The sequence below is a fragment of the Scardinius erythrophthalmus genome (assembly GCF_964197995.2).
Source record: "Scardinius erythrophthalmus genome assembly, chromosome: 8".
NCBI classification, from domain to species: Eukaryota; Metazoa; Chordata; class Actinopteri; order Cypriniformes; family Leuciscidae; genus Scardinius; species Scardinius erythrophthalmus.
In genome coordinates, this window is record NC_138228.1 from 11,432,754 (window position 1) to 11,451,323 (window position 18,570).

The following is an 18,570-nucleotide window of genomic DNA, read 5'->3' on the forward strand; positions in this document are numbered from 1 at the left end:
TTGGCGTTTGTCTGTGCGGAATTGGCCTTAAGCCAGCTAACATTTGTTCCACTTTATTTTCTTCCACAGATCAAAGACTGTGCTCGTAAATATTATTCACGTAAATTGCATTCAATAAAAATGGTGTCTAGCCTAGCAACTAATTCTTTGCTAACTAGCAGAACGAAAATATGAGCTGCTAGCGCAAAAACAGCGCAGCTAACGTTAGTCAATGTTAGCTTCGTTCGCGCCATAAAAGCTTTCATATTACCCCCATTTGCACTACTTTACTCAGAATTTTTTTTATATATTGTTGTCCTAATTAATAGAATTCGAGTTCTGAATTCTTTCTTTTCGTTTCATCTAGGGAAGCACTGTCAAATGAACATGAACAAAGTTTAAACGGATCGATAATAATCAACATTTAATCAGCAACAGTTCGAAATATGTAGGTCGACGTAACTCGATTGATATGCTCGGCGTGAAATGTTGATGCTTTTTAAGGAAATTGAACACAACTTACCTCAAGTTCACTGTAATGACGCATGATCGAAAAGGGATGATTTTAAGTCAGGCGTTGAGTTTTATCTCACCGAAAGTTGTGCACACATCTTGCGTGCTGACGCTCGCTGCAGCAACTGTTGAAATCGGCTTCATACCGGTAAACGCATCTGAGCCGAGCGCCCAGAGTTTAACCGTCACTGCTGGTAAACATTTGAAATAGCCAGTAAAATGAATTTTAGACTCAGTGTTAATTTTAGACTACCCAACTACTCAGCCGATGCGCGACTGCAATCACCATGACTGTGCGAGTGATGTCAAGCGGCCATGCATTTTTAAAATACACGTAAAGAATCTTCATGACAACTTTTGCTATGGTTATAAATATTAAAAATTGCTCTGTGCAAAATGACTCTATTATTATTATTATTTACCGCAGATATTTTGTTTTGGACAACGACATTCGACGAGTATAACATCCTAAGATACAGTCAGGAATTTACGTCAATTTTAAAATAATTTTTATGTTAATTATTGCTACATTAAAACCATCCTTGATTTAACCTAAGCCGAGTCATTTCCAGAAGTGGTCCAGATCATACAGCAGAGCCGAGTTACCAGTTACGGTGAACATGAATCGGCCCAGTGCTTTACAGCCGTAACAAAAATGCATGTGCCAGAGCGAGCTGCGGGCCACAATCGGCCCGGTTAACACACGCCGATGCCGAGTCTGAGCCGCAGGCGCCGCGGGGCAGCCGAGCTCGGGCCGATTATACATGCTATCTGGGGTGTTACATTTCTCAAAACAAAAAATATATTTCCACAAAATAAACATTTTAATATGATGTTTTTTAAATAGTTATGAATCAGACCAAAAGTGCTGTATGTTCAGTTTAGTCAGTTCCATTGATGATTATATAAAATGGTATTAGGCCTATATAAAAGAGAAAAAAAAAACGATATTTTGAAGACATAGATTGATAGATGACTTTAAAACACAAAAAATGTTGGGTTCACTTAAAATAACAGAAAACAGGTTTCCACTGCTATCATAAAACTGTGATGATGAATATTTTACTTTTCATATTGGCACCACCATTCGCGCAAATATAGACCAATTCAGTGTAGAAGCAAAAAAAATAACTCTTATTTTACATTCATTTATATATTGTCAACAAGTTAAAAATACATAGTAGGCTACACACTATTTCCTCTTTTACTGACTATTTCCCCGCATCGCTAAACTGCGTTTCGAATGGATAGAGATTTCATGGTGACGTAACCAGGAAGTGGCTGAGCTTTCGACGAAATCAAAATCATCGGCAGAAGATGAGTCGCATTTATGACAACACTGCGTTATTAAACAAACCTGTGCATAATGAGAAACTATCCTCCGCATGGGATCCAGTAGTTCACCAGAGGTAATACTTTAAAGTGCAAGCCTGCTTTTTGCAGTTGTCGACTGTTTACTTCTTGTCTCCCTTACAGATATGGATAACTCTCAAAATACAAGTTACATACGTTATAGCTAATACTGTAAAAACATTATGAAGTAATTTGATATGCTACATGCTTCAAACTGTGAAATATTTAGTCAATTTTGTAATAGCAAGTTATTATAGTTTATAGCGACACCAACTATGGCGTACTGGCGGTATCATAGTACGTTACCATAGTACATTGTGTTTTATGTATCATTTTCACTTTACAGTGGTCATGGTGTCATTTTAGAGGGGGCGGTCCTGGATGTGTCACGCCATGTCATAACAGATGTGAACAACAGAAAGGTAAAGTGATTGTTTATTAGAGAACTTCAAATTGTTCCTCAACTCAGGAACGTTGGTTGTACTCTGCAATCATGATCATTCACTAATTTAAACTACCGTTCAGAAGTCTGGGGTCAGTAAAACTTAACTGTTACAAAATAAAAACATTTCAAATGAATGCTGTTCTTTTGAACTTTCCATTCATCAGAGAATCCTAAAAAAAATGTATCACGGTGTCCATTATAATGAAACTTATAATATTAAATAATAGATAGGCTAGATATTAAATGTCAACTTTGATAATAATAATAAGGAATGTGCATCACATCAGCATAATAGAATAAAATGATTTCTGAAGAATCATGTGACACTGAAGACTGGAGTAATGATGCTGAAAATTCAGCTTTGCATTACAGGTCCATTTAAAATATCTTAAAATAGAAAACTTTGTATTAATATTTAACAATACTACGTTTTACTGTATTTTTATCAAATAAATGCAGCCTTGGTGAGCATAAGAGTCTTTGTTCAAAAACACTTAAAAGGACCCCAAACATTTGAACAGTCGAGAATATATAATTTTATTTGTAATGAAATGATAATATAATATTTTCCATGACTCTTAGTGATTCAGCAGTTGTTTTATTGTTGCGTGTCTTGCAAGTTTCTGATATCCTTTTTTAATAAATTCTAAATTGTGTTTATTTCAGGAGCGCTTCAATGTTTTGTACATCAAACCAAGCCGAATCCATCGCAGAAAATATGATTCAAAAGGAAATGAGATTGAACCTAACTTCAGTGATACCCGGAAGGTCAACACAGGTTATCTCATGTCATCCTTCAGTGAGTAGCCATAATGTGCATTTATTCAGAACCATTCGGTTTTAATATGGCATGTTTTTATTGTGCTTTTTAATGGCAGCCAAACTTTCAGTTGAACCATTAAATAATAAAAGCTGGAATAAACTTTTACAAAACTATTACAAGTAAATGTAACTTGCCGATTTATAAAATATCTTCATGTATGGCAGCAGACTATTATGCATGTTGTGAGCAAAAGGTGTCTGTTTGTGTGTCTCAACCTTGCAGAAGTGGAGGCTAAGGGTGAAACAGATTCTCTAGATGAGCGCCAACTGAGGGATATTGTGAATAAGGACCAGCTGGTTAAAATGACTTCAAAACATTGTCCTGGTCAGGCCTTTGCATTCTGGATCTCAGAGGAGGAGATGAACAAAACAGAGCTTGAGCCTGGCCAAGAAATCCGTCTTAAGACAAAAGGAGACGGGCCCTTTATTTGTGAGTGCAGTGCTGAACATAGTATGTACTTCTAAGTAAATCAAGGTTGCTACATACTGTTCTGTCTGTTTTTGCCTGTCTAGTTTCCTTCGCCAAACTGGATGGTGGTACAGTGACAAAGTGCAACTTTGCGGGAGATGAGAACGCTGGAGCATCGTGGACACAGAAAATACTGGCTAACAAAACTGATCAGGAAAAGACAGGGAAGAGTGTCGGTCAGGGTGACGGAGCAGACGATGAAGAATGGGTAAGATTTTCTGCTCAACTGAAAATGTTTTGTGTTTTGCTCTGGCCACGTTTGTTTAGGAAATGGGTTTATCATGAACAGATGTGTAATCGTTTTAACATTTCCTGTTATTCTATCATCAAGAGGTTTAAGATTAAGTCAAACAAATGCAATGATCCAGTGAAGGATTTGTTTCACTGAAGTTTCTTTGTGCAAACCTGTATCATTTGTTTTATGTTGTTTGGGATCTTGCTTTCAGGATGACTGAACGACACCCTTCAGCTTCCAGGATTGGATCACAGTGCCTTGTTATCTGTCTTCCAAATGTATATTTACACCACAAAACTAGACCTCACAGTCAGTATTCCTATGTTATCACATGAAAATATAATAAATAAACAGCAAAAGTGCCATTTTAAAATAAAGACTGTTATGCATTTTTATGTACTAAGTATTTTCAAAGGCATATCCTTTAGATCATTAAACATCATCGTTTTTATAATATTTCATAATCATATTTATTTATACTTGCAACTATATTAAAATGATGGCCGATTAATGGCTGATTCTAAAACGATACACTATTTTAAAACACTAAAACCTAAAATCAGTTGTGTTTAGGCATCGCAACATTATAATGTACAGTATAAATAAATGTATACTTTAGATTTTATTGTTTTTATATTTGCTGAAGTTTACATTTAAATTATTTGTGTTTTTTAGTGAGCATTAAATGGCAGCAATGGTCATTTTAATGTAAAAAGGAAAATAAGCATGCACAATTAAATATCTAATATCGACTATATATATGTGTGTGTGTAATAGATCTTTTGTAGTACCAGTGCATCAAAAGAAACAGCTGTGTAAAAAAATCCACTTTATTTAAAGATTTACATGTTTGACTTTTACACTTTTACATGAATCACAACTTTTGTCTTTCATAATATCATCAATCACAGTAATCAACAAAATTATTGCTATGGTTTTATAAAAAGGTAATATTTCAAAATACTAGCTTTCATAATATGCATTTTAATTAAAATAAACTATACAAATACAAAGAATAACAATAGTCCTTTGTGCTTTTGTTTTTGGTTTATGTGCTTAGATGTGATTTCATCACTGTAAACAATACTATATTATTATATTAAAGGCAATAAATTAAGCTGTCCTAAACATTCATTTTTGGCCTTTTCTCTTATATACACCATAGATCTGGCTTTAACTACTCAGCACAGCATAGGGAATGTGTTATGTAGCCATTTTTGCACATTCGTTGTTCTTCTCTTCTAACGCTTGACTAATTCTCCAGCGAAAACCATCTCAGAACCACAGGAGGGTGTTGCTTTCGTTGTGGAATGCCTTTACATCTGTTTTTGATCGTGCAGGCCTACAAAAACTCTGATCCTACAGCTCTCCATTGAACCAATCTTTAACATTCTGCTTGTTTTCATTCACCCACTTAATATTTGCCTCTGTCCTTTCAATGACCTGCTCCAAAGCTCGAGCTGCGAACCCCTGTTCGTTCTTATCCTGCTCCCTCTGGAGCTGCTTCAGCTGTGTAAAGACAATTTTGAATGTTTGTGTAAGAACAATGGTGGAAACACAATTACATATTGAGACATAATCAACTATTACTCTTTATCATGCCTCTACAATAACTGAAAGAGTCAGAGAGTAACCAAAAATGGCAAACAACAGCACCTCCTCAAGTTCAACGTCCCTGGAGAATCTCTTTGTCACGCCATCTAGTAGACTGCCTAAAGATATGATTCCCGCTCCATACCTGCCCAAAAAAGATGATTGTTAGTCACATGTCCCGTATACTTATGGTTTCCAACAAGTAACAGAGATAAAACCTTGAAGTCACCTGTCTATATACTTATGGTTTCCAACAAGTAACTGATAAAACCTTTAAGACAATTAAGACTATCTTTCATTTATAGCTGAAGGCAGCCTTTGGACCCTGAATTGCTGTTGATCTTTGATACTTTTATGTAACTTGGGTGTTATAACTTCCTGATTGCCGTGGCAATTCCCGAATCATATTTTATAATTCATCATTTATTTCAAGCCAAAGACACAGACTGAACATGTTTGCGGAATATGTAATTTGAGTGGTTTAATTTGCCTGCGCTGTAAAAAAAATGATTATAAATTATTGGAGTACGTTTTACAAGATAATACAATCTCAGACTTTCTACTTCGAAATGTTGTCTTTAATTCAATGTGTTATTAGCAAGTTACTAGCAAGTTTTTTTCCAGTTTTCATTCATTGAATTTAAATAATCATTTGGACCTTAACTTACTCTTGGGTGATATAGGACCACTTGCCACGAACAAAATCCCATGCGAGAGGCTGGCCGGCGACATTTTTGGCAATGTAGTTTATGGTAGAGACCATATCCATCTTTCTTATCTTTGAAGGGTCAAGAGTGTACTCAAGATATCTGTTGGATTATAAACGTCAATAGTGAGTATGAAGTAAACATAGTGTCCGTTGAGATGGTGTAAAGCTCAAATCGCTGCCCTGACCTGTTCAGCAGCCAGATTTCTTTGGTACATGATAGAGCATATCTTAATTTGTCTTTCTCGGCAGCGACTGTAGTCATTTGGTATTCTTCCCAAACAAATTCCCAATCATCCTCATCACCGGCAGCTATTGCACTGCAATAGATTGCTCTCCTCAAATTCGGATGAATCCTAAATGTAAAAATACATCAGCTTTCAAGTCAATATATCTTATGTATATGCATAGATATCTTGTAGAACTGTAATTTAGTCTTAAAGACGCAACTCACATATTTGAGCCATTTTTATAATCCATGAATAGACTTGTTGCCATTTCTATGCACTCGGGAAGGCCATGGGCGCAGGCCACTGAAATAGCATTTACCTGGTTATACCTAAGAAGGAAAATCAAAGAATGATTGCTAGATTTCCAACAAAATATATGTAAAGAAACACAAAAAATTTGCTTACTGGTCAGTGTGATCCTCAGGAATGGTTGCATTATTTGTGTACTCTTCAAAGTGCTCATATAGTCCTGTAACTAGCTTGCGTAGGTATTTCTTGACATAGAAACGTAGAGATAAGTTATCACATTTTTCACTGTTTTGTATGTGTTAAATTAGGCTGTTTCCTTGTGCTCACCGTTATCGCACCATAGACCTCAGAGCGATCAAACATAAGGATAAAATGGTCCAGGTTTTTCAGTGCGGACTCCCATGGAATATACTCAGTTTCATTCACCAGGAACTTAGTTAGACTTAGTGCAATAGTGACGTTGAGGCGATGAGCCCTTTACAACAAATATTAGAAGTTAACATACAGCAACAAATCCCAGTGAACAATAGAATTACCAAGTTATCTGAATGAAAAATGTACCTTGCAAGATTAAAAGCGTCATCAATGAGTTGCCCTCGGTTGATGAGTGGGATCAACTAAAGATGTAAGGTAGTTTTGATCTCATCAGTATTCTGCTTGAATTTTGAATATTTACTGTAAATGACAAAATATTCTTCACGCAAGTACGTGAACGCAGACGCTTCATGCCACACAAGCTCGATTTCGCAAGTTGCGTACTGAAATGTGTCGGATCGCGCACATTGTATTCTCATATGCGATGGACATTGGTTATGTTCATTTTTGGTAGCTCCTTTAAAGGCATCTTGAGTAAAACAGTTATATTTGACAAAGCATACAAAATAACTTTTTTATATATTGCCGCATTTATTATAAATGACCTATCTGTGCACATCACGTTCATGTTACAAATTATTTTAGTTGTCGTCTCCCATTCACCACTATAGAAATTTACCCAATGATGACGACTTCCGCTTCTCAGAACCCCCCGGAAATGTGAAAAGTTCACGCAATGTAATTATCGTAATTACGAGATGACAACACATGATGTTCTACTCGGAGCTGTTCACGTCCGGCTCAGAATTGGAATTATCAACGCAATGGAAATATTAATCTGTAGCGATCAGGCGGTACAGCAGTCATATGGTACAAATGGGAGCTCTCAGAAAATTCCCAGATAATGCTGTAATTACGATTTGTACGAGAATGTGAATGCTTTTTACAATTCGTAATCTCGTAATTAGACATTGTGTAAACGCACCTAATGGTCTATAGACTTCGGGATCGTTACATCGCAATACATTGTGGGAATACGGAAGTAGATGTACTGTAGTAGGTAATTAAAATTGTAACATTGGTCATTTGATAATATTAGGTTTAATTTAGGTTATTTTAAGGAAAATGGTTCAGTATTGCTGTATTGTGAACTGCTGTAATCTGTCTCACGATCGACAAGGGCAAACGCCTCATAAATTATATTAGTTTTCCCCATTTTCCTACTTGGAAAAAACACAAGGAGACTTGGTGTCCAATACTCCAAACTCCATACTTTATGTTCATAGGGATCGATTCCGCCTATAATCTCAATTTTTTTAAGTAGCGTTGTTTGGCTTCATTATTAAGTTTGTCAGTAGGCCTATACGGTATAGCCAACTTTTTTTTTTGTCACGGTCCATAACTCTTTCTCTTTCTTTCTCGGTGCCGGTGGAGACTGGCCGGCTACGCTATTACCTTATTCCAAACCGGCATTTGCGTTGCCTTTAAAATGGCCGCCGTTACCCACAATGCACCATTCCATAACGTCTACGCCCGAGCTCTATAGCAAACCACAACAATCCAACGATCCAATCAATTCCTAATGGACAAAATCAAGTCCCGCCCTACATTTTGTCTTGTTCGAGAAGCCATCTCTATTCACTCTGATATACGTCACAATAGGGAAGAAAATACTAAAACAACTTCCATTTCATGCTGATTCCGTATGTTTATAGCAATTTACCTGAGTAATATGGTTTAATGTGAGAGGCAGCCTATTTGAATGTATCTCTATCGCCCCCTTGAGTAGCCTAATGAAGTTTGATACCGCTAGACCAATGGAACAGCGCACGTTAAGTATGTTTAACCGGATCGGTTGTTGGCCACGGGTTCGCGTACTTGCGCAAAGTTATGTTGCTGCCCTTAACTGTAAAGTGATTTAAAAGGATGCTAATAAAATGTCTTACATGGCGATTTTTTTCAAGCTGCATTAGAAGTTTGTTCCAGTTTTCTTCATCGTAGTTCACACGGTAAAAGCCAGTGCAGTTGATGTTGCCAAGAATCCATTGATCTTTGAGTTGATAATGTGGCCTTCGAACTGTAAGGAAGGATGCAGAAATGAGCAGTAGGGTTAATCACTACAAACAGCTACTGCATATTTAGCCCTGTTGTTTTGGCAGGTTTCCTTCTTATATTTTAAAATGAAGCTTTAAAGTTTATTCGTTCCTTACCTGGACCTTTTACTCTCAGTAAATCTCTTTTCACCCCCGAATCATCAGACTTAATGTATGTGATTTGAACCTCCCATGGAATACTGTTAGGAAGAAAATAAACAATATTTGAATTTGGAAACTACTGAATTATAGAGACTAAACAATAAAGACTAAATTGCATATAATGGTACAATAATTTAGGACTTTTTATTGTATTAGTTTAAATCCAATGCTATAAATGGCCTGCCATGGAGCCTAAATGATTCAGTAAATATGATAATATTGATTTTTGGAACTCACTCATGGCCCACGCCTGGCTTTAGTAAAAACTGCTCTTGAGAAATCTCCCCCGTCTGGGTAATAATGGTGATTACTGGGTACCCAACTTGCTCAATCCATGTGCTCATGAAGCCTTCCAAATCTAGATTTGTCTCCTGATCATTGTTGGAAATATTTGTCATTATTCTCTCATATTATTTCAACTTAAAAAATAGAATATAGGTCCTCGATTTACCTTTTGCAAGCATTCCAAAAGATCGTTGTACACAGTGTTATTGTACTGGAAGTTGTTGAGATACGTCTAAAATATAGACATTTAGTAATTAGACAATCAGTCCTGACCATACTTTAAAATATGCAATACATAAACAATACATAATCACATCATATCACAAAAGGTCCTAAGTTGTAAAAACACAATTATATTAAAATATTTAAAGCATATATAATATATAACATTTGAGTTGGGGATTAAATCAGCAGATAAGAATGATTTCTGGAGTAATGATGCTGACAATTCAGTTTTGCCATCACAGGAATAAGTTACATTTCAAAAGTTATTCAAATAGAAAACATTTCTTTTAATTGTAATAATATTTCACATATTACTGTTTTACTGTATTATTGATCAAATAGATGCAGCCTTGTTGAGCATTAGAGACCTTTCTTCTTCAAAACATCAAAAAATCCTCCAAAGATTCCAAACATTTGAACAATAGTGTATATAATTCCCCCCGACTTCGGCTTACCCTGATTCCTTTCATAAATGCTTCGTTAGTCATGTATGCGGACAGCATTCTCAACACAGCAGCACCCTAGAGGATGTACAGAGCATGAAGGGTTTTTTTATTATTAATTTTGAACATTAAGCTACTTATTGACACTATAACTGTATTGAGATGTCATGCCAACCTTGCTGTATGTGACGTCATCAAAAAGTTCTGTGATCTCAGAGGAAGTTTGAATATCATTTTCATGCAAGCTGAGAGGATGAGAAGAGTTCAAGGAATCCACTTGAAAGGCGGGCTGGATTTCTCTGAGAACAAATAGATCTTTCTGAAAACACAAATGAACAATATCATCAGAAGAAGTTGGAGGTGGCAGAGTTTTAACTGAATTAAGTCATTCCCATTATAGTTGTCGACAAATAAAAAAAAGAAAGGAGTAACCCTGGGTACTATTTGTTAAAATCATTATACTAAAATAAACAAAAAACATACCAAGTCCCAGTCAGCAGCTTCCACCCCGGTGTATGACATATATGTCGCAAATGCTTCATTCAGCCACAGCTCATTCCACCAGCGCATAGTGACAAGGTTTCCAAACCACTGAAATTAAGCACAGGTATGAAATGGAAAAATTGTTTATTTAAAGATTTATGATTTTGGGGATAGTTCTAGTGGATGATCCAAATATGTTATGTTCTAAAGACCTACATCAGAGAATTCAAATTTTAAAATGCAGGTAACTTAATCATGCATAGTCAAAGGATAGCAAAAATAAATGGGCTAATCAAAATTCTCATATATTTTGATTATGTTTATTTATTTGCATATTTTTTTATGTGTCACTACTGCACAGTTAACAATGCCATTCATTGAAATATCTAGCCCAATATAAAAGTCGGTGATGAATTATGCAATAGGATATTAAGGTTATGAATATTACCTGATGTGCCAACTCATGAGCAATCCGAGTGGCCACCCATTCTTTATCAAAGGTTGATCCCGAATCTTCGTCATACAGCAAACCTGACTCCTGATATGAAATGAAACCCCAGTTTTCCATGCCTCCGACACTGAAATCTGGCAGGGCTATCTGATCTGTAATAAAACAAATTTTGCTTGTGATCCTCCATGTCTTTTATATGGAACACAGACTCATTTCAGCTTGTTCAGCATGTTCTGTTTGGGATAGTTCACCCAAAAATGAACATTGTGTAATGTTGTTCCATACCTGAATGAGTGTCGTTTTTTTTTTTAGAACACAAAAGATATTTGGTAACACTTTACAAGGTCTTATTTGTTAACATTAGTTAATGCAATAACTAACATGAACTAACAAAGAACAATATTCTTACAGCATTCTTACCCTTTGTTAATGTTAGTTAAAAATGTTCATGTTCATGTTAGTTCACTAATGTTGACAGACACAACTTTTGATCTTAATAATGTATTAATGTAATGTCCGGTCCATACAATAAAAGTCAATGGGGTCCAATTTTTTTTTAAACTTTTTGTTGTATGGGCACAAAACTACACATTTAATAAGTGGTGAACTTCATCCATATGTATTGATGCAAGCAATTAAAATAAACCACATAATTCAATAGAGCCATTGAAACCTTCTCGTTGATTTTCCCCCTTGACTCACCTAGTTTTTCCATTGGGTATTTAAATCCAAATTCATTCTCATAGCGAATCAGAATCTTCCGTGTTATTTCAACTGCATAGTCAGCATGGCCAGCAGCAATAGCCTCTCTCCGAGCATATATCTTGGAAACACATCATAATAATAATTTGTGAAATGTAAAAAATAAAAAATAAATAAAAAGCCAGCACTGAAATGTCTTCAATAAAAATGAAAGCAACATACATCCATGTTTGTCCCAGAAGGTATCGATATGTACTCAAAATTAGCTAAAGTGAAAGCCAATAGATAAGTTGACATGATGGGGGTCTGTTTAAATATAGTCTCAAACCATTCTTCTCCATCTATTACTGTCGAGTCTGTTTCTGAAAAACAGAAATTATACATTGAGCATAAATACCTTGATTTTTGTTTTGTTTAAATGTTCTTTTTAAACTGTTCACTGAAAGATTCTTTGGGGAACTCAAAATGGTTCTTATATAGCGCTGCTGTAAAAAAAAAACGTTTTAAACCTTTATTTTTAAGCATGTGTATATATATTATATATCAAATATGTTCTTTCATGTACAGTGAAATTTTGACTTTTTCAAGCCTGACAAGTAAGGATCCTAACCTCCCTTTCCATTGGAGAGGGCTGTAATTCCAGGTCTGTGGATAATAGTAATATCAAACACAGCCTTCAGAGCTGGCTCATCAAAGCACGGAAATACTCTCCTCGCTTCTGTGGGTTGCAACAGGCTGGTGGCGAGGAATCTGTTTGTGGAGAAGTATTTATGTAAATGATGTTGTGGATTTATCTTTCACGTATTTGTCATTAAAACTGTATGTATAAATGTACATAATGGCGATTTCATACAAAAAAATCTCAGGAGGCTTCTCACAATAAACTATTTACCGGACAAAACAATTTATGTGATCAAATACATGCAAATATATCTTACACTGAAAAAAAAAATGAATCGTTGAATTTAATAAATTTTACGAATAATTTTTTCAGTGTAGACTGAAATAAGTACACATTCACATTTTGTCAGTCAATGAATGTTGTAAGACAAAAACATTATTTAATATATATATATACTAGTTTATAAATAATATTTCTATTAAAAGAAACTAGATTTCCTGATATCGTTACCTTTCTTCATCCTCCTCATCCTCGTCTTTACTCTCCTCAGTGTACCGGCTCACATACAACCCAGACAAGTCTTCAAAAAGTTCCCCTTCAAAGGTGGTAAAAAGGTCGTAGTAGGTCCCATTTCCAGATAACTGGCCTTTGAGTTGGATCTCGAGAAAATTACTTTCATTGTAATGAATCTTATAGCTGCTTTCTAATTTCTCATTTGAATCAGATTTTCTCACTTCCACTTTCGTAAGATTTAGGTTGTGAACATGAAGTAAGATGGTTTTGGAGACTTTCATACACTTAAACCTTACGGTTGAGCTCCCCGTGAAAAAGAAGGATTGGTTTGTGTAGTTGTTAGTTATCGCTGCGTAAAGGTACGGCTGGAGGACGACTTTGTAGCTCTCAGGAATCAAATAGTCGTAAAGTCTGAGATTCGTTGGAAGATCTGTTGGAATAACCGGAGGTTTAGTTGGACGAGGTGGAACTAGTGGACGATTTTTCTCTATTTGAATTTGGAACATCACAACCATCAACACTAAACCACAAACAGAAGAAACGGTGATGACCCCAATGCCGACAGCCACGGCCTTGGAAATGCCAGTTCCTTTGGCCATTTCTGATCCTTCTGAGAAACCTCCGAGAATGAAGTGAGCTAAGGGAACTTGCTGAGCGTTTTTTAGACTCTGTACCCTCTCACAGATCTTGACAATATATCAATTGGGGCGTCAAGCACCACTGCCACGCCTATCAAGATTACACATTAACTAGCATGGATGAACCAGAAACACATAAACATGACTGTATTTGACATGTAATGCGCTGAATCGCTCTTTGTCCCACATCTGGAATCAGTTATAATACTGTATCTGTTCAGTCCAAGGTCAGCAAAAACACATTAGAGTTTTGATGCTGAGAAAAGAGATGTGCATTCTGAAAGTAAATGTACTTGATCACTGGAACTGAGCGGAGTAATCCCATTCTGATCCTCTTGAGTCCATCTTATGTTCTGCCATAGATCTTCAGACCTCAGTGATAAGACATCCAGCTGTTTGGGACCCTGGCAGAGGTGACAGCAGTGTTCTGCCCAGAAACTTCTCTGATGACTCATTGAACAAAACAAAAAAAAAACGTCATTGACGGATTGCTGAGCCTTTTCTACTTCTAAATCAGTATGTCTTTGAGTGAAATTTGGAGTGCGTTTTCCTTAGAGTTAGGGGAGGGGACTCTGGTGCCTTTTTTTTTAAACTCACCCCAACCTTCCGCTCGATGGTGTTTTAAGCCCCCAATGGCTCCTTAGAGGCAGCTAACCCTAGCCTCAACCTTAAACCCACCCATCCCCTCGCTGCCTGGAAGGCGCCGTTGGGGGCTTAAAACACCAAGTGCCCAACCTTCCCCTCCTTTGAGTTTTAATCAAAACATCTTTAAAATCTGCAGATATGAATCTACTTTTTAGATCTAGATGGATGGATGGATGGATGGATAGATAAAAAACTGTCTTTAAAAACTGTCTTTAAACTCTTTAAAAATACTTTAAATATCTATTTAGATTGCTTTTAAATTCAAATTATAAAATCTTATTTGTTTGTGTCTGGCAAATAATGATATAAAATGATCATAAAACGATAAATAAAATTAAAAAAATGTATAAAAACGTAAAATGTTGCCGCCCCTCGTCTATGGAACCAATTGCCTCTGGTCAGCCGCTATTTATTTTTAAATAAAAATTGAAAACGTATCTCTACTCCCTGGCATTTTAATATTATCATACTCCCGTTTTACTCTGTTTTTATTTTATTTTTCTTTACTCTGTTCAGCACTTTGGATAGCTTTGCTATGTTTAAGTGTGCTATATAAATAAAATGTACTTGCTTACTTACATTAACAGGAAGTATAACTGAAAGCTACAGTGAACCATTTGCAAACAATCAAAACAGCACAAATGTTATTTAGTAAAATCGATCAATTTATTGTAGCTGTTTGAGTTCCAGCCAGTACACAGAATTAATTTATCACTGCACCGAAAAGAAAAGGGTATGGTGGTGCCATCCTGTGGATGAGAACAAAGTACTGCACACAAATCACATTTCATCCACTGGCTGTTTACAATGGAGGGAAAATGGACAGAACTTCATTGCACATGACATACATTACATGAGTTATCTATTAGTTTTTAGGCTAAAGGCGATATTTTCATTCCATAAAATCAAAGCAAAACTCCATGGAAGAAAAACTTCATTAAAGGCACATTATTGTTAATGCTTAGCATGAATGCTGATCTGATCTTAATCAATACATGTCCATTCATTGGTCAGCTAATACCTCATCATGTAAAGAATGTCTAAGCAGTTCAAGTTTTACTCATTACCTCTTTAGAAAGCCCTAAACTCAAGATTGTGCTTTTAATTGTATTATGCAAGACATTTGCCCCAAATATGGATAAACTCTAGGATGCAACACAATACATTTTCACTCATGTGAAAATCCTTAAAAACACTCAATAACAGGCTCGAACTAAAATAAAATCAATCTATTTCAATTCCAGTTTAGGAAAGTGAGATTAAAATTAAATTGTCAGAAGAGGAAAAAGTTGTCTGAAATATAGATTATCAGGAATGTCGTAACTTTTGGTCACAGATTGCTGGAAACACTGAAGTAAAATCTAGTTCAGGACATAGATTCACACAAATAAAGGCAAAAAGCCCTCTATTTTTAATGATTCCTACTGAAACACACAAGGAATGAAATGTTTTAAGGAATTAAGAGTTCATGTCAAAGTAAGTTGCTGCAATCTGCTTTATCCTACTTTTTGCACAATAGAACAATTTTCCTGACTTCACGTAAGCTCCTAAAAATGCACTGGATCATAAACCTTCATAGCACAAGTCAAAACTCTTTTTGGGCATAATTGTAAGGTTAATAAAATGCACATATATTGAAATTGAATCCAGTTACTTGCTAGCAAGGTGTGGCTGATGTATAATTAAATTACGGCATTAAATAATTTTCATTAGAGAGGATCAGAATTGTGTTATCTAATTATATTTTTGGTCCATCTAATGTTTTTCTTCCGGATGTGGCCGTGATTGTTTTAAGTTGCAACTTCACCAGAGCCAACTGTCTAAATGCTGAAGGCAATAGCAAGACTGCTGGAGGATTGACGTCAGCTCTCTGTAACTTTGCTCTTTCCAGTTGGGAAGGAGTCTTTCATTGTTAAGGGCCTGAAGCTTGGGCGTTCCTTCACGCAAGACCTGATACAAGCAGGGCCATCGGCTCTGTATCTGTAGTCGAGTCCTGCGGTCCAGAGTAATGCCCCGAACGATCTTCTTCGCCCGCAGCTCTCGCAGCGCTGGAAGGTTTAGGCAGGAGAAGACCAGACCGCGACTGGGCGACACATCCAAGAACTCAAGCGAAAGGGATTCAAGGGTGTACGAGATGCCTAAATTCCGCAGAGGTACAAGAACATGGAGCGTAAGGGACTTTAGATTAGGGAGCGATTTCGTCAGTGTCTGTAAAGTGTTCGGGCTGACCCCTTTGAATACCCAAAAGTACTTCAGTTCTAAGATACGAAGGTGTTGAAACTGAGTGATCAGCGTAACTGACGTTTCGGACCAGTCGAAGTGCAGCCGCATTTTGGTTATTCTGGGACAGCTGTGGACGAGTCTGGTCAGGAGAATCTGGAAGTTATTGACCTGGTCCATCTTGGTAATATTGTCTTGATGAGAGCTAGAACTGGTGTGAACACGAAGGTCGAGGGGCTCCAGCAGCGTAAATGTCCAGTTCAAATCTAAATGACTGAGATCCCGGCAATGCACGTTCTCTAGAAGGTGTGACAGGAGCTCTCCCCATTTATTGCACAGGTCCCCTAGATCAAAACTGGCCTTCAGAGTGAGCAAACTAGCCCCACGGGATATAAGATGATGGGTGTAATGGTGAACCCAAGCTTTCCAGCGCTCAAACTCTCTGTTGGAAACTAGCAGACCCTCCTGGCCCAGATGAAACACCCCACGGCGAGAATAGTCTGCAACTCTCCAGAGCTTCCCGGAGCGCACTAAGCAACTCCAGCTAGCACACACAAGGGCAGAGTTGCACTTGTCCACCTCACTGAGGAATGAGAGCACATGGAGCTGGCATTCCATGGGTAGGGAGTTGAAAGGGAAGTAATCTTCCTCACCTTTAACCCTTCTCCTTGTATTAATGGGAACAAGGGCTCTCTTCCGTTGAGGCATGTTTGTCAGTGCTTGGTTAAATCTTCAAAATCATCCTTTTGTCTTGCTCTCTCACTGAGAGACGTTTGACTGCACCTAACAGAAAACAAAATGTCATTTATAATGTGCATCTCAAAAGTAAATGCATAAAACACTGTCTGCAATTTTTATCCAAAGATCAATTCTGACTTACTCGGTTATCTCTAACACCACAGTCATTTTTTCAGTTCGATTCGTGAAAGAAATCGTTCACGAATCAAAACAAAATGTAATTTCTAATGTGCATCAAGTAAGGAGGATCTTTACGATTTATATATTTTAAATTAAATTAATAAACATATGTGGAAACACTTAAGCTAGTGATAACTTACCTTTGACATACTAGCACATTCCTGAGATGTAAAGTTAATATTAATCGCAAAGACAACTCAGCACATTGCTGTTTTTGCTAAGCTTTTGGACGAAATAAGGCATGTAAAATTTTTTTTTTTTTTTTTACCAAACTATTTTTTGCAAAATAGTTTTATAGACCGCTAGTAGCGCGTTGTTAGCCTGTCACTGCGGCCTGACATATTTTAGCGATAGATGTAAAACAAAACTGTTCGTTCGCTCAATAGAAAAATGTGACTCAAACTATCGTGTCAGTCTGACTGAGCTCTTAATTTAAAAAGAACGCTTTAATTAGTGAGAATTAGTCAGCACTTTAGAGCAAACTAAGAAGCTAAGCTGTGCTGAGAATCCCTTTGAGGGGCTGTTGTTGTTCTCGGCGAGTGACATCATCAATGTGCGTGCTACAGCCTTGAGTGTTTATGGCTGATCCGGGAACAGCTCTGAAAATGTTCTCCAAATACAGTTAAAACAGGATTTAGATTGAAAGAACTGACTTGAGGACAGGCTCAACATGCTTTTCGACTTCTGTTGTCATGAGTTTCCGCATAAAGCGTCGATAGCGGTATCGTTTCGTCACATTTCTCCATCACTACTTTTTAATATCTCACGCTGATCGATATAACGTTAATTAATAAAAGAATCATGTCAGAAACATATTTTACAGCGTGTATCTGGCAACGTTATGATACATCATAGAAAGTATGACTCATTTCGGCGAATCGGTTTTTTCGAACAGGTTTTAAAAAGCCATTCCATCTGTTCTTTTACGTCATTCCGTTCTCGGCGTGCTCAAGATATTCTAATAAAGAAATTCAAAATATATTAATACTATTTTTAATTCACATAATAAGAAAGCAATTAGACTCAGTGTCTATATGTGAGCCCTCAGCCCTGTAATATAACATTCTAATAACGCCACATGTAGAGGTGAATTCAGGTAATGGGACACATTTTGACATTAAGATCACTTTAGAAATGCCCCAATTATCCAGAATTAACTCCAACTGTTTAATACATTTTTGCTCAAGTTGTATTTGTTTACATTTCTGACTACACTTACTTTTCAATTTGATTTATGAAAGAAATCGTTTAGACCGGTTTT

General features: G+C 36.6%; 3 protein-coding genes across 3 annotated transcripts; 1 reads left to right on the forward strand and 2 right to left on the reverse strand.

The window, feature by feature from the left end:
* The first annotated feature begins 1,726 nt into the window (after nucleotides 1–1,726).
* arpin (actin related protein 2/3 complex inhibitor) lies at nucleotides 1,727–4,949 on the forward strand. Its single transcript, XM_081372598.1, has 6 exons — nucleotides 1,727–1,901; nucleotides 2,192–2,267; nucleotides 2,957–3,089; nucleotides 3,336–3,542; nucleotides 3,626–3,789; nucleotides 4,028–4,949. Exons 1-6 carry the CDS (start codon nucleotides 1,810–1,812, stop codon nucleotides 4,034–4,036), a joined length of 681 nt encoding a protein of 226 aa, XP_081228724.1. The 5' UTR covers nucleotides 1,727–1,809; the 3' UTR covers nucleotides 4,037–4,949.
* anpeplb (alanyl (membrane) aminopeptidase-like b) lies at nucleotides 4,630–14,214 on the reverse strand. The gene is made up of 20 exons (XM_081372597.1): nucleotides 12,886–14,214; nucleotides 12,364–12,503; nucleotides 11,976–12,115; nucleotides 11,754–11,874; nucleotides 11,049–11,203; nucleotides 10,601–10,708; nucleotides 10,293–10,436; nucleotides 10,130–10,195; nucleotides 9,616–9,681; nucleotides 9,402–9,535; nucleotides 9,120–9,202; nucleotides 8,856–8,986; nucleotides 7,156–7,211; nucleotides 6,922–7,069; nucleotides 6,751–6,839; nucleotides 6,570–6,674; nucleotides 6,304–6,471; nucleotides 6,078–6,218; nucleotides 5,473–5,554; nucleotides 4,630–5,325 (listed from the first exon to the last, which is right to left on the reverse strand). The coding sequence occupies exons 1-20, from the start codon at nucleotides 13,485–13,487 to the stop codon at nucleotides 5,176–5,178; spliced, it is 2,829 nt and encodes a 942-aa protein (XP_081228723.1). The 5' UTR covers nucleotides 13,488–14,214; the 3' UTR covers nucleotides 4,630–5,175.
* Nucleotides 14,215–14,676: 462 nt separating this feature from the next.
* LOC308694345 (uncharacterized protein) lies at nucleotides 14,677–17,866 on the reverse strand. The gene is made up of 2 exons (XM_081371852.1): nucleotides 17,450–17,866; nucleotides 14,677–17,174 (listed from the first exon to the last, which is right to left on the reverse strand). The coding sequence occupies exon 2, from the start codon at nucleotides 17,097–17,099 to the stop codon at nucleotides 15,975–15,977; it is 1,125 nt and encodes a 374-aa protein (XP_081227978.1). The 5' UTR covers nucleotides 17,100–17,174; nucleotides 17,450–17,866; the 3' UTR covers nucleotides 14,677–15,974.
* Between the last annotated feature and the right edge of the window lie 704 nt (nucleotides 17,867–18,570).

What these genes read in the sequence shown, in the direction of transcription:
- arpin (XM_081372598.1), top strand. Translation starts at nt 1,810, where the DNA reads ATGAGTCGCATTTATGACAACACTGCGTTATTAAACAAACCTGTGCAT. An exon ending in GATCCAGTAGTTCACCAGAG is followed by an intron (nt 1,902 to 2,191) that starts GTAATACTTTAA and finishes TTCACTTTACAG; the next exon opens with TGGTCATGGTGTCATTTTAG. An exon ending in TTATCTCATGTCATCCTTCA is followed by an intron (nt 3,090 to 3,335) that starts GTGAGTAGCCAT and finishes TCAACCTTGCAG; the next exon opens with AAGTGGAGGCTAAGGGTGAA.
- anpeplb (XM_081372597.1), bottom strand. Translation starts at nt 13,487, where the DNA reads ATGGCCAAAGGAACTGGCATTTCCAAGGCCGTGGCTGTCGGCATTGGG. An exon ending in ACTGAGAGTAAAAGGTCCAG is followed by an intron (nt 8,987 to 9,119) that starts GTAAGGAACGAA and finishes CCTTCCTTACAG; the next exon opens with TTCGAAGGCCACATTATCAA. An exon ending in CCTGAGGATCACACTGACCA is followed by an intron (nt 6,675 to 6,750) that starts GTAAGCAAATTT and finishes TTTCCTTCTTAG; the next exon opens with GTATAACCAGGTAAATGCTA.
- LOC308694345 (XM_081371852.1), bottom strand. Translation starts at nt 17,099, where the DNA reads ATGCCTCAACGGAAGAGAGCCCTTGTTCCCATTAATACAAGGAGAAGG.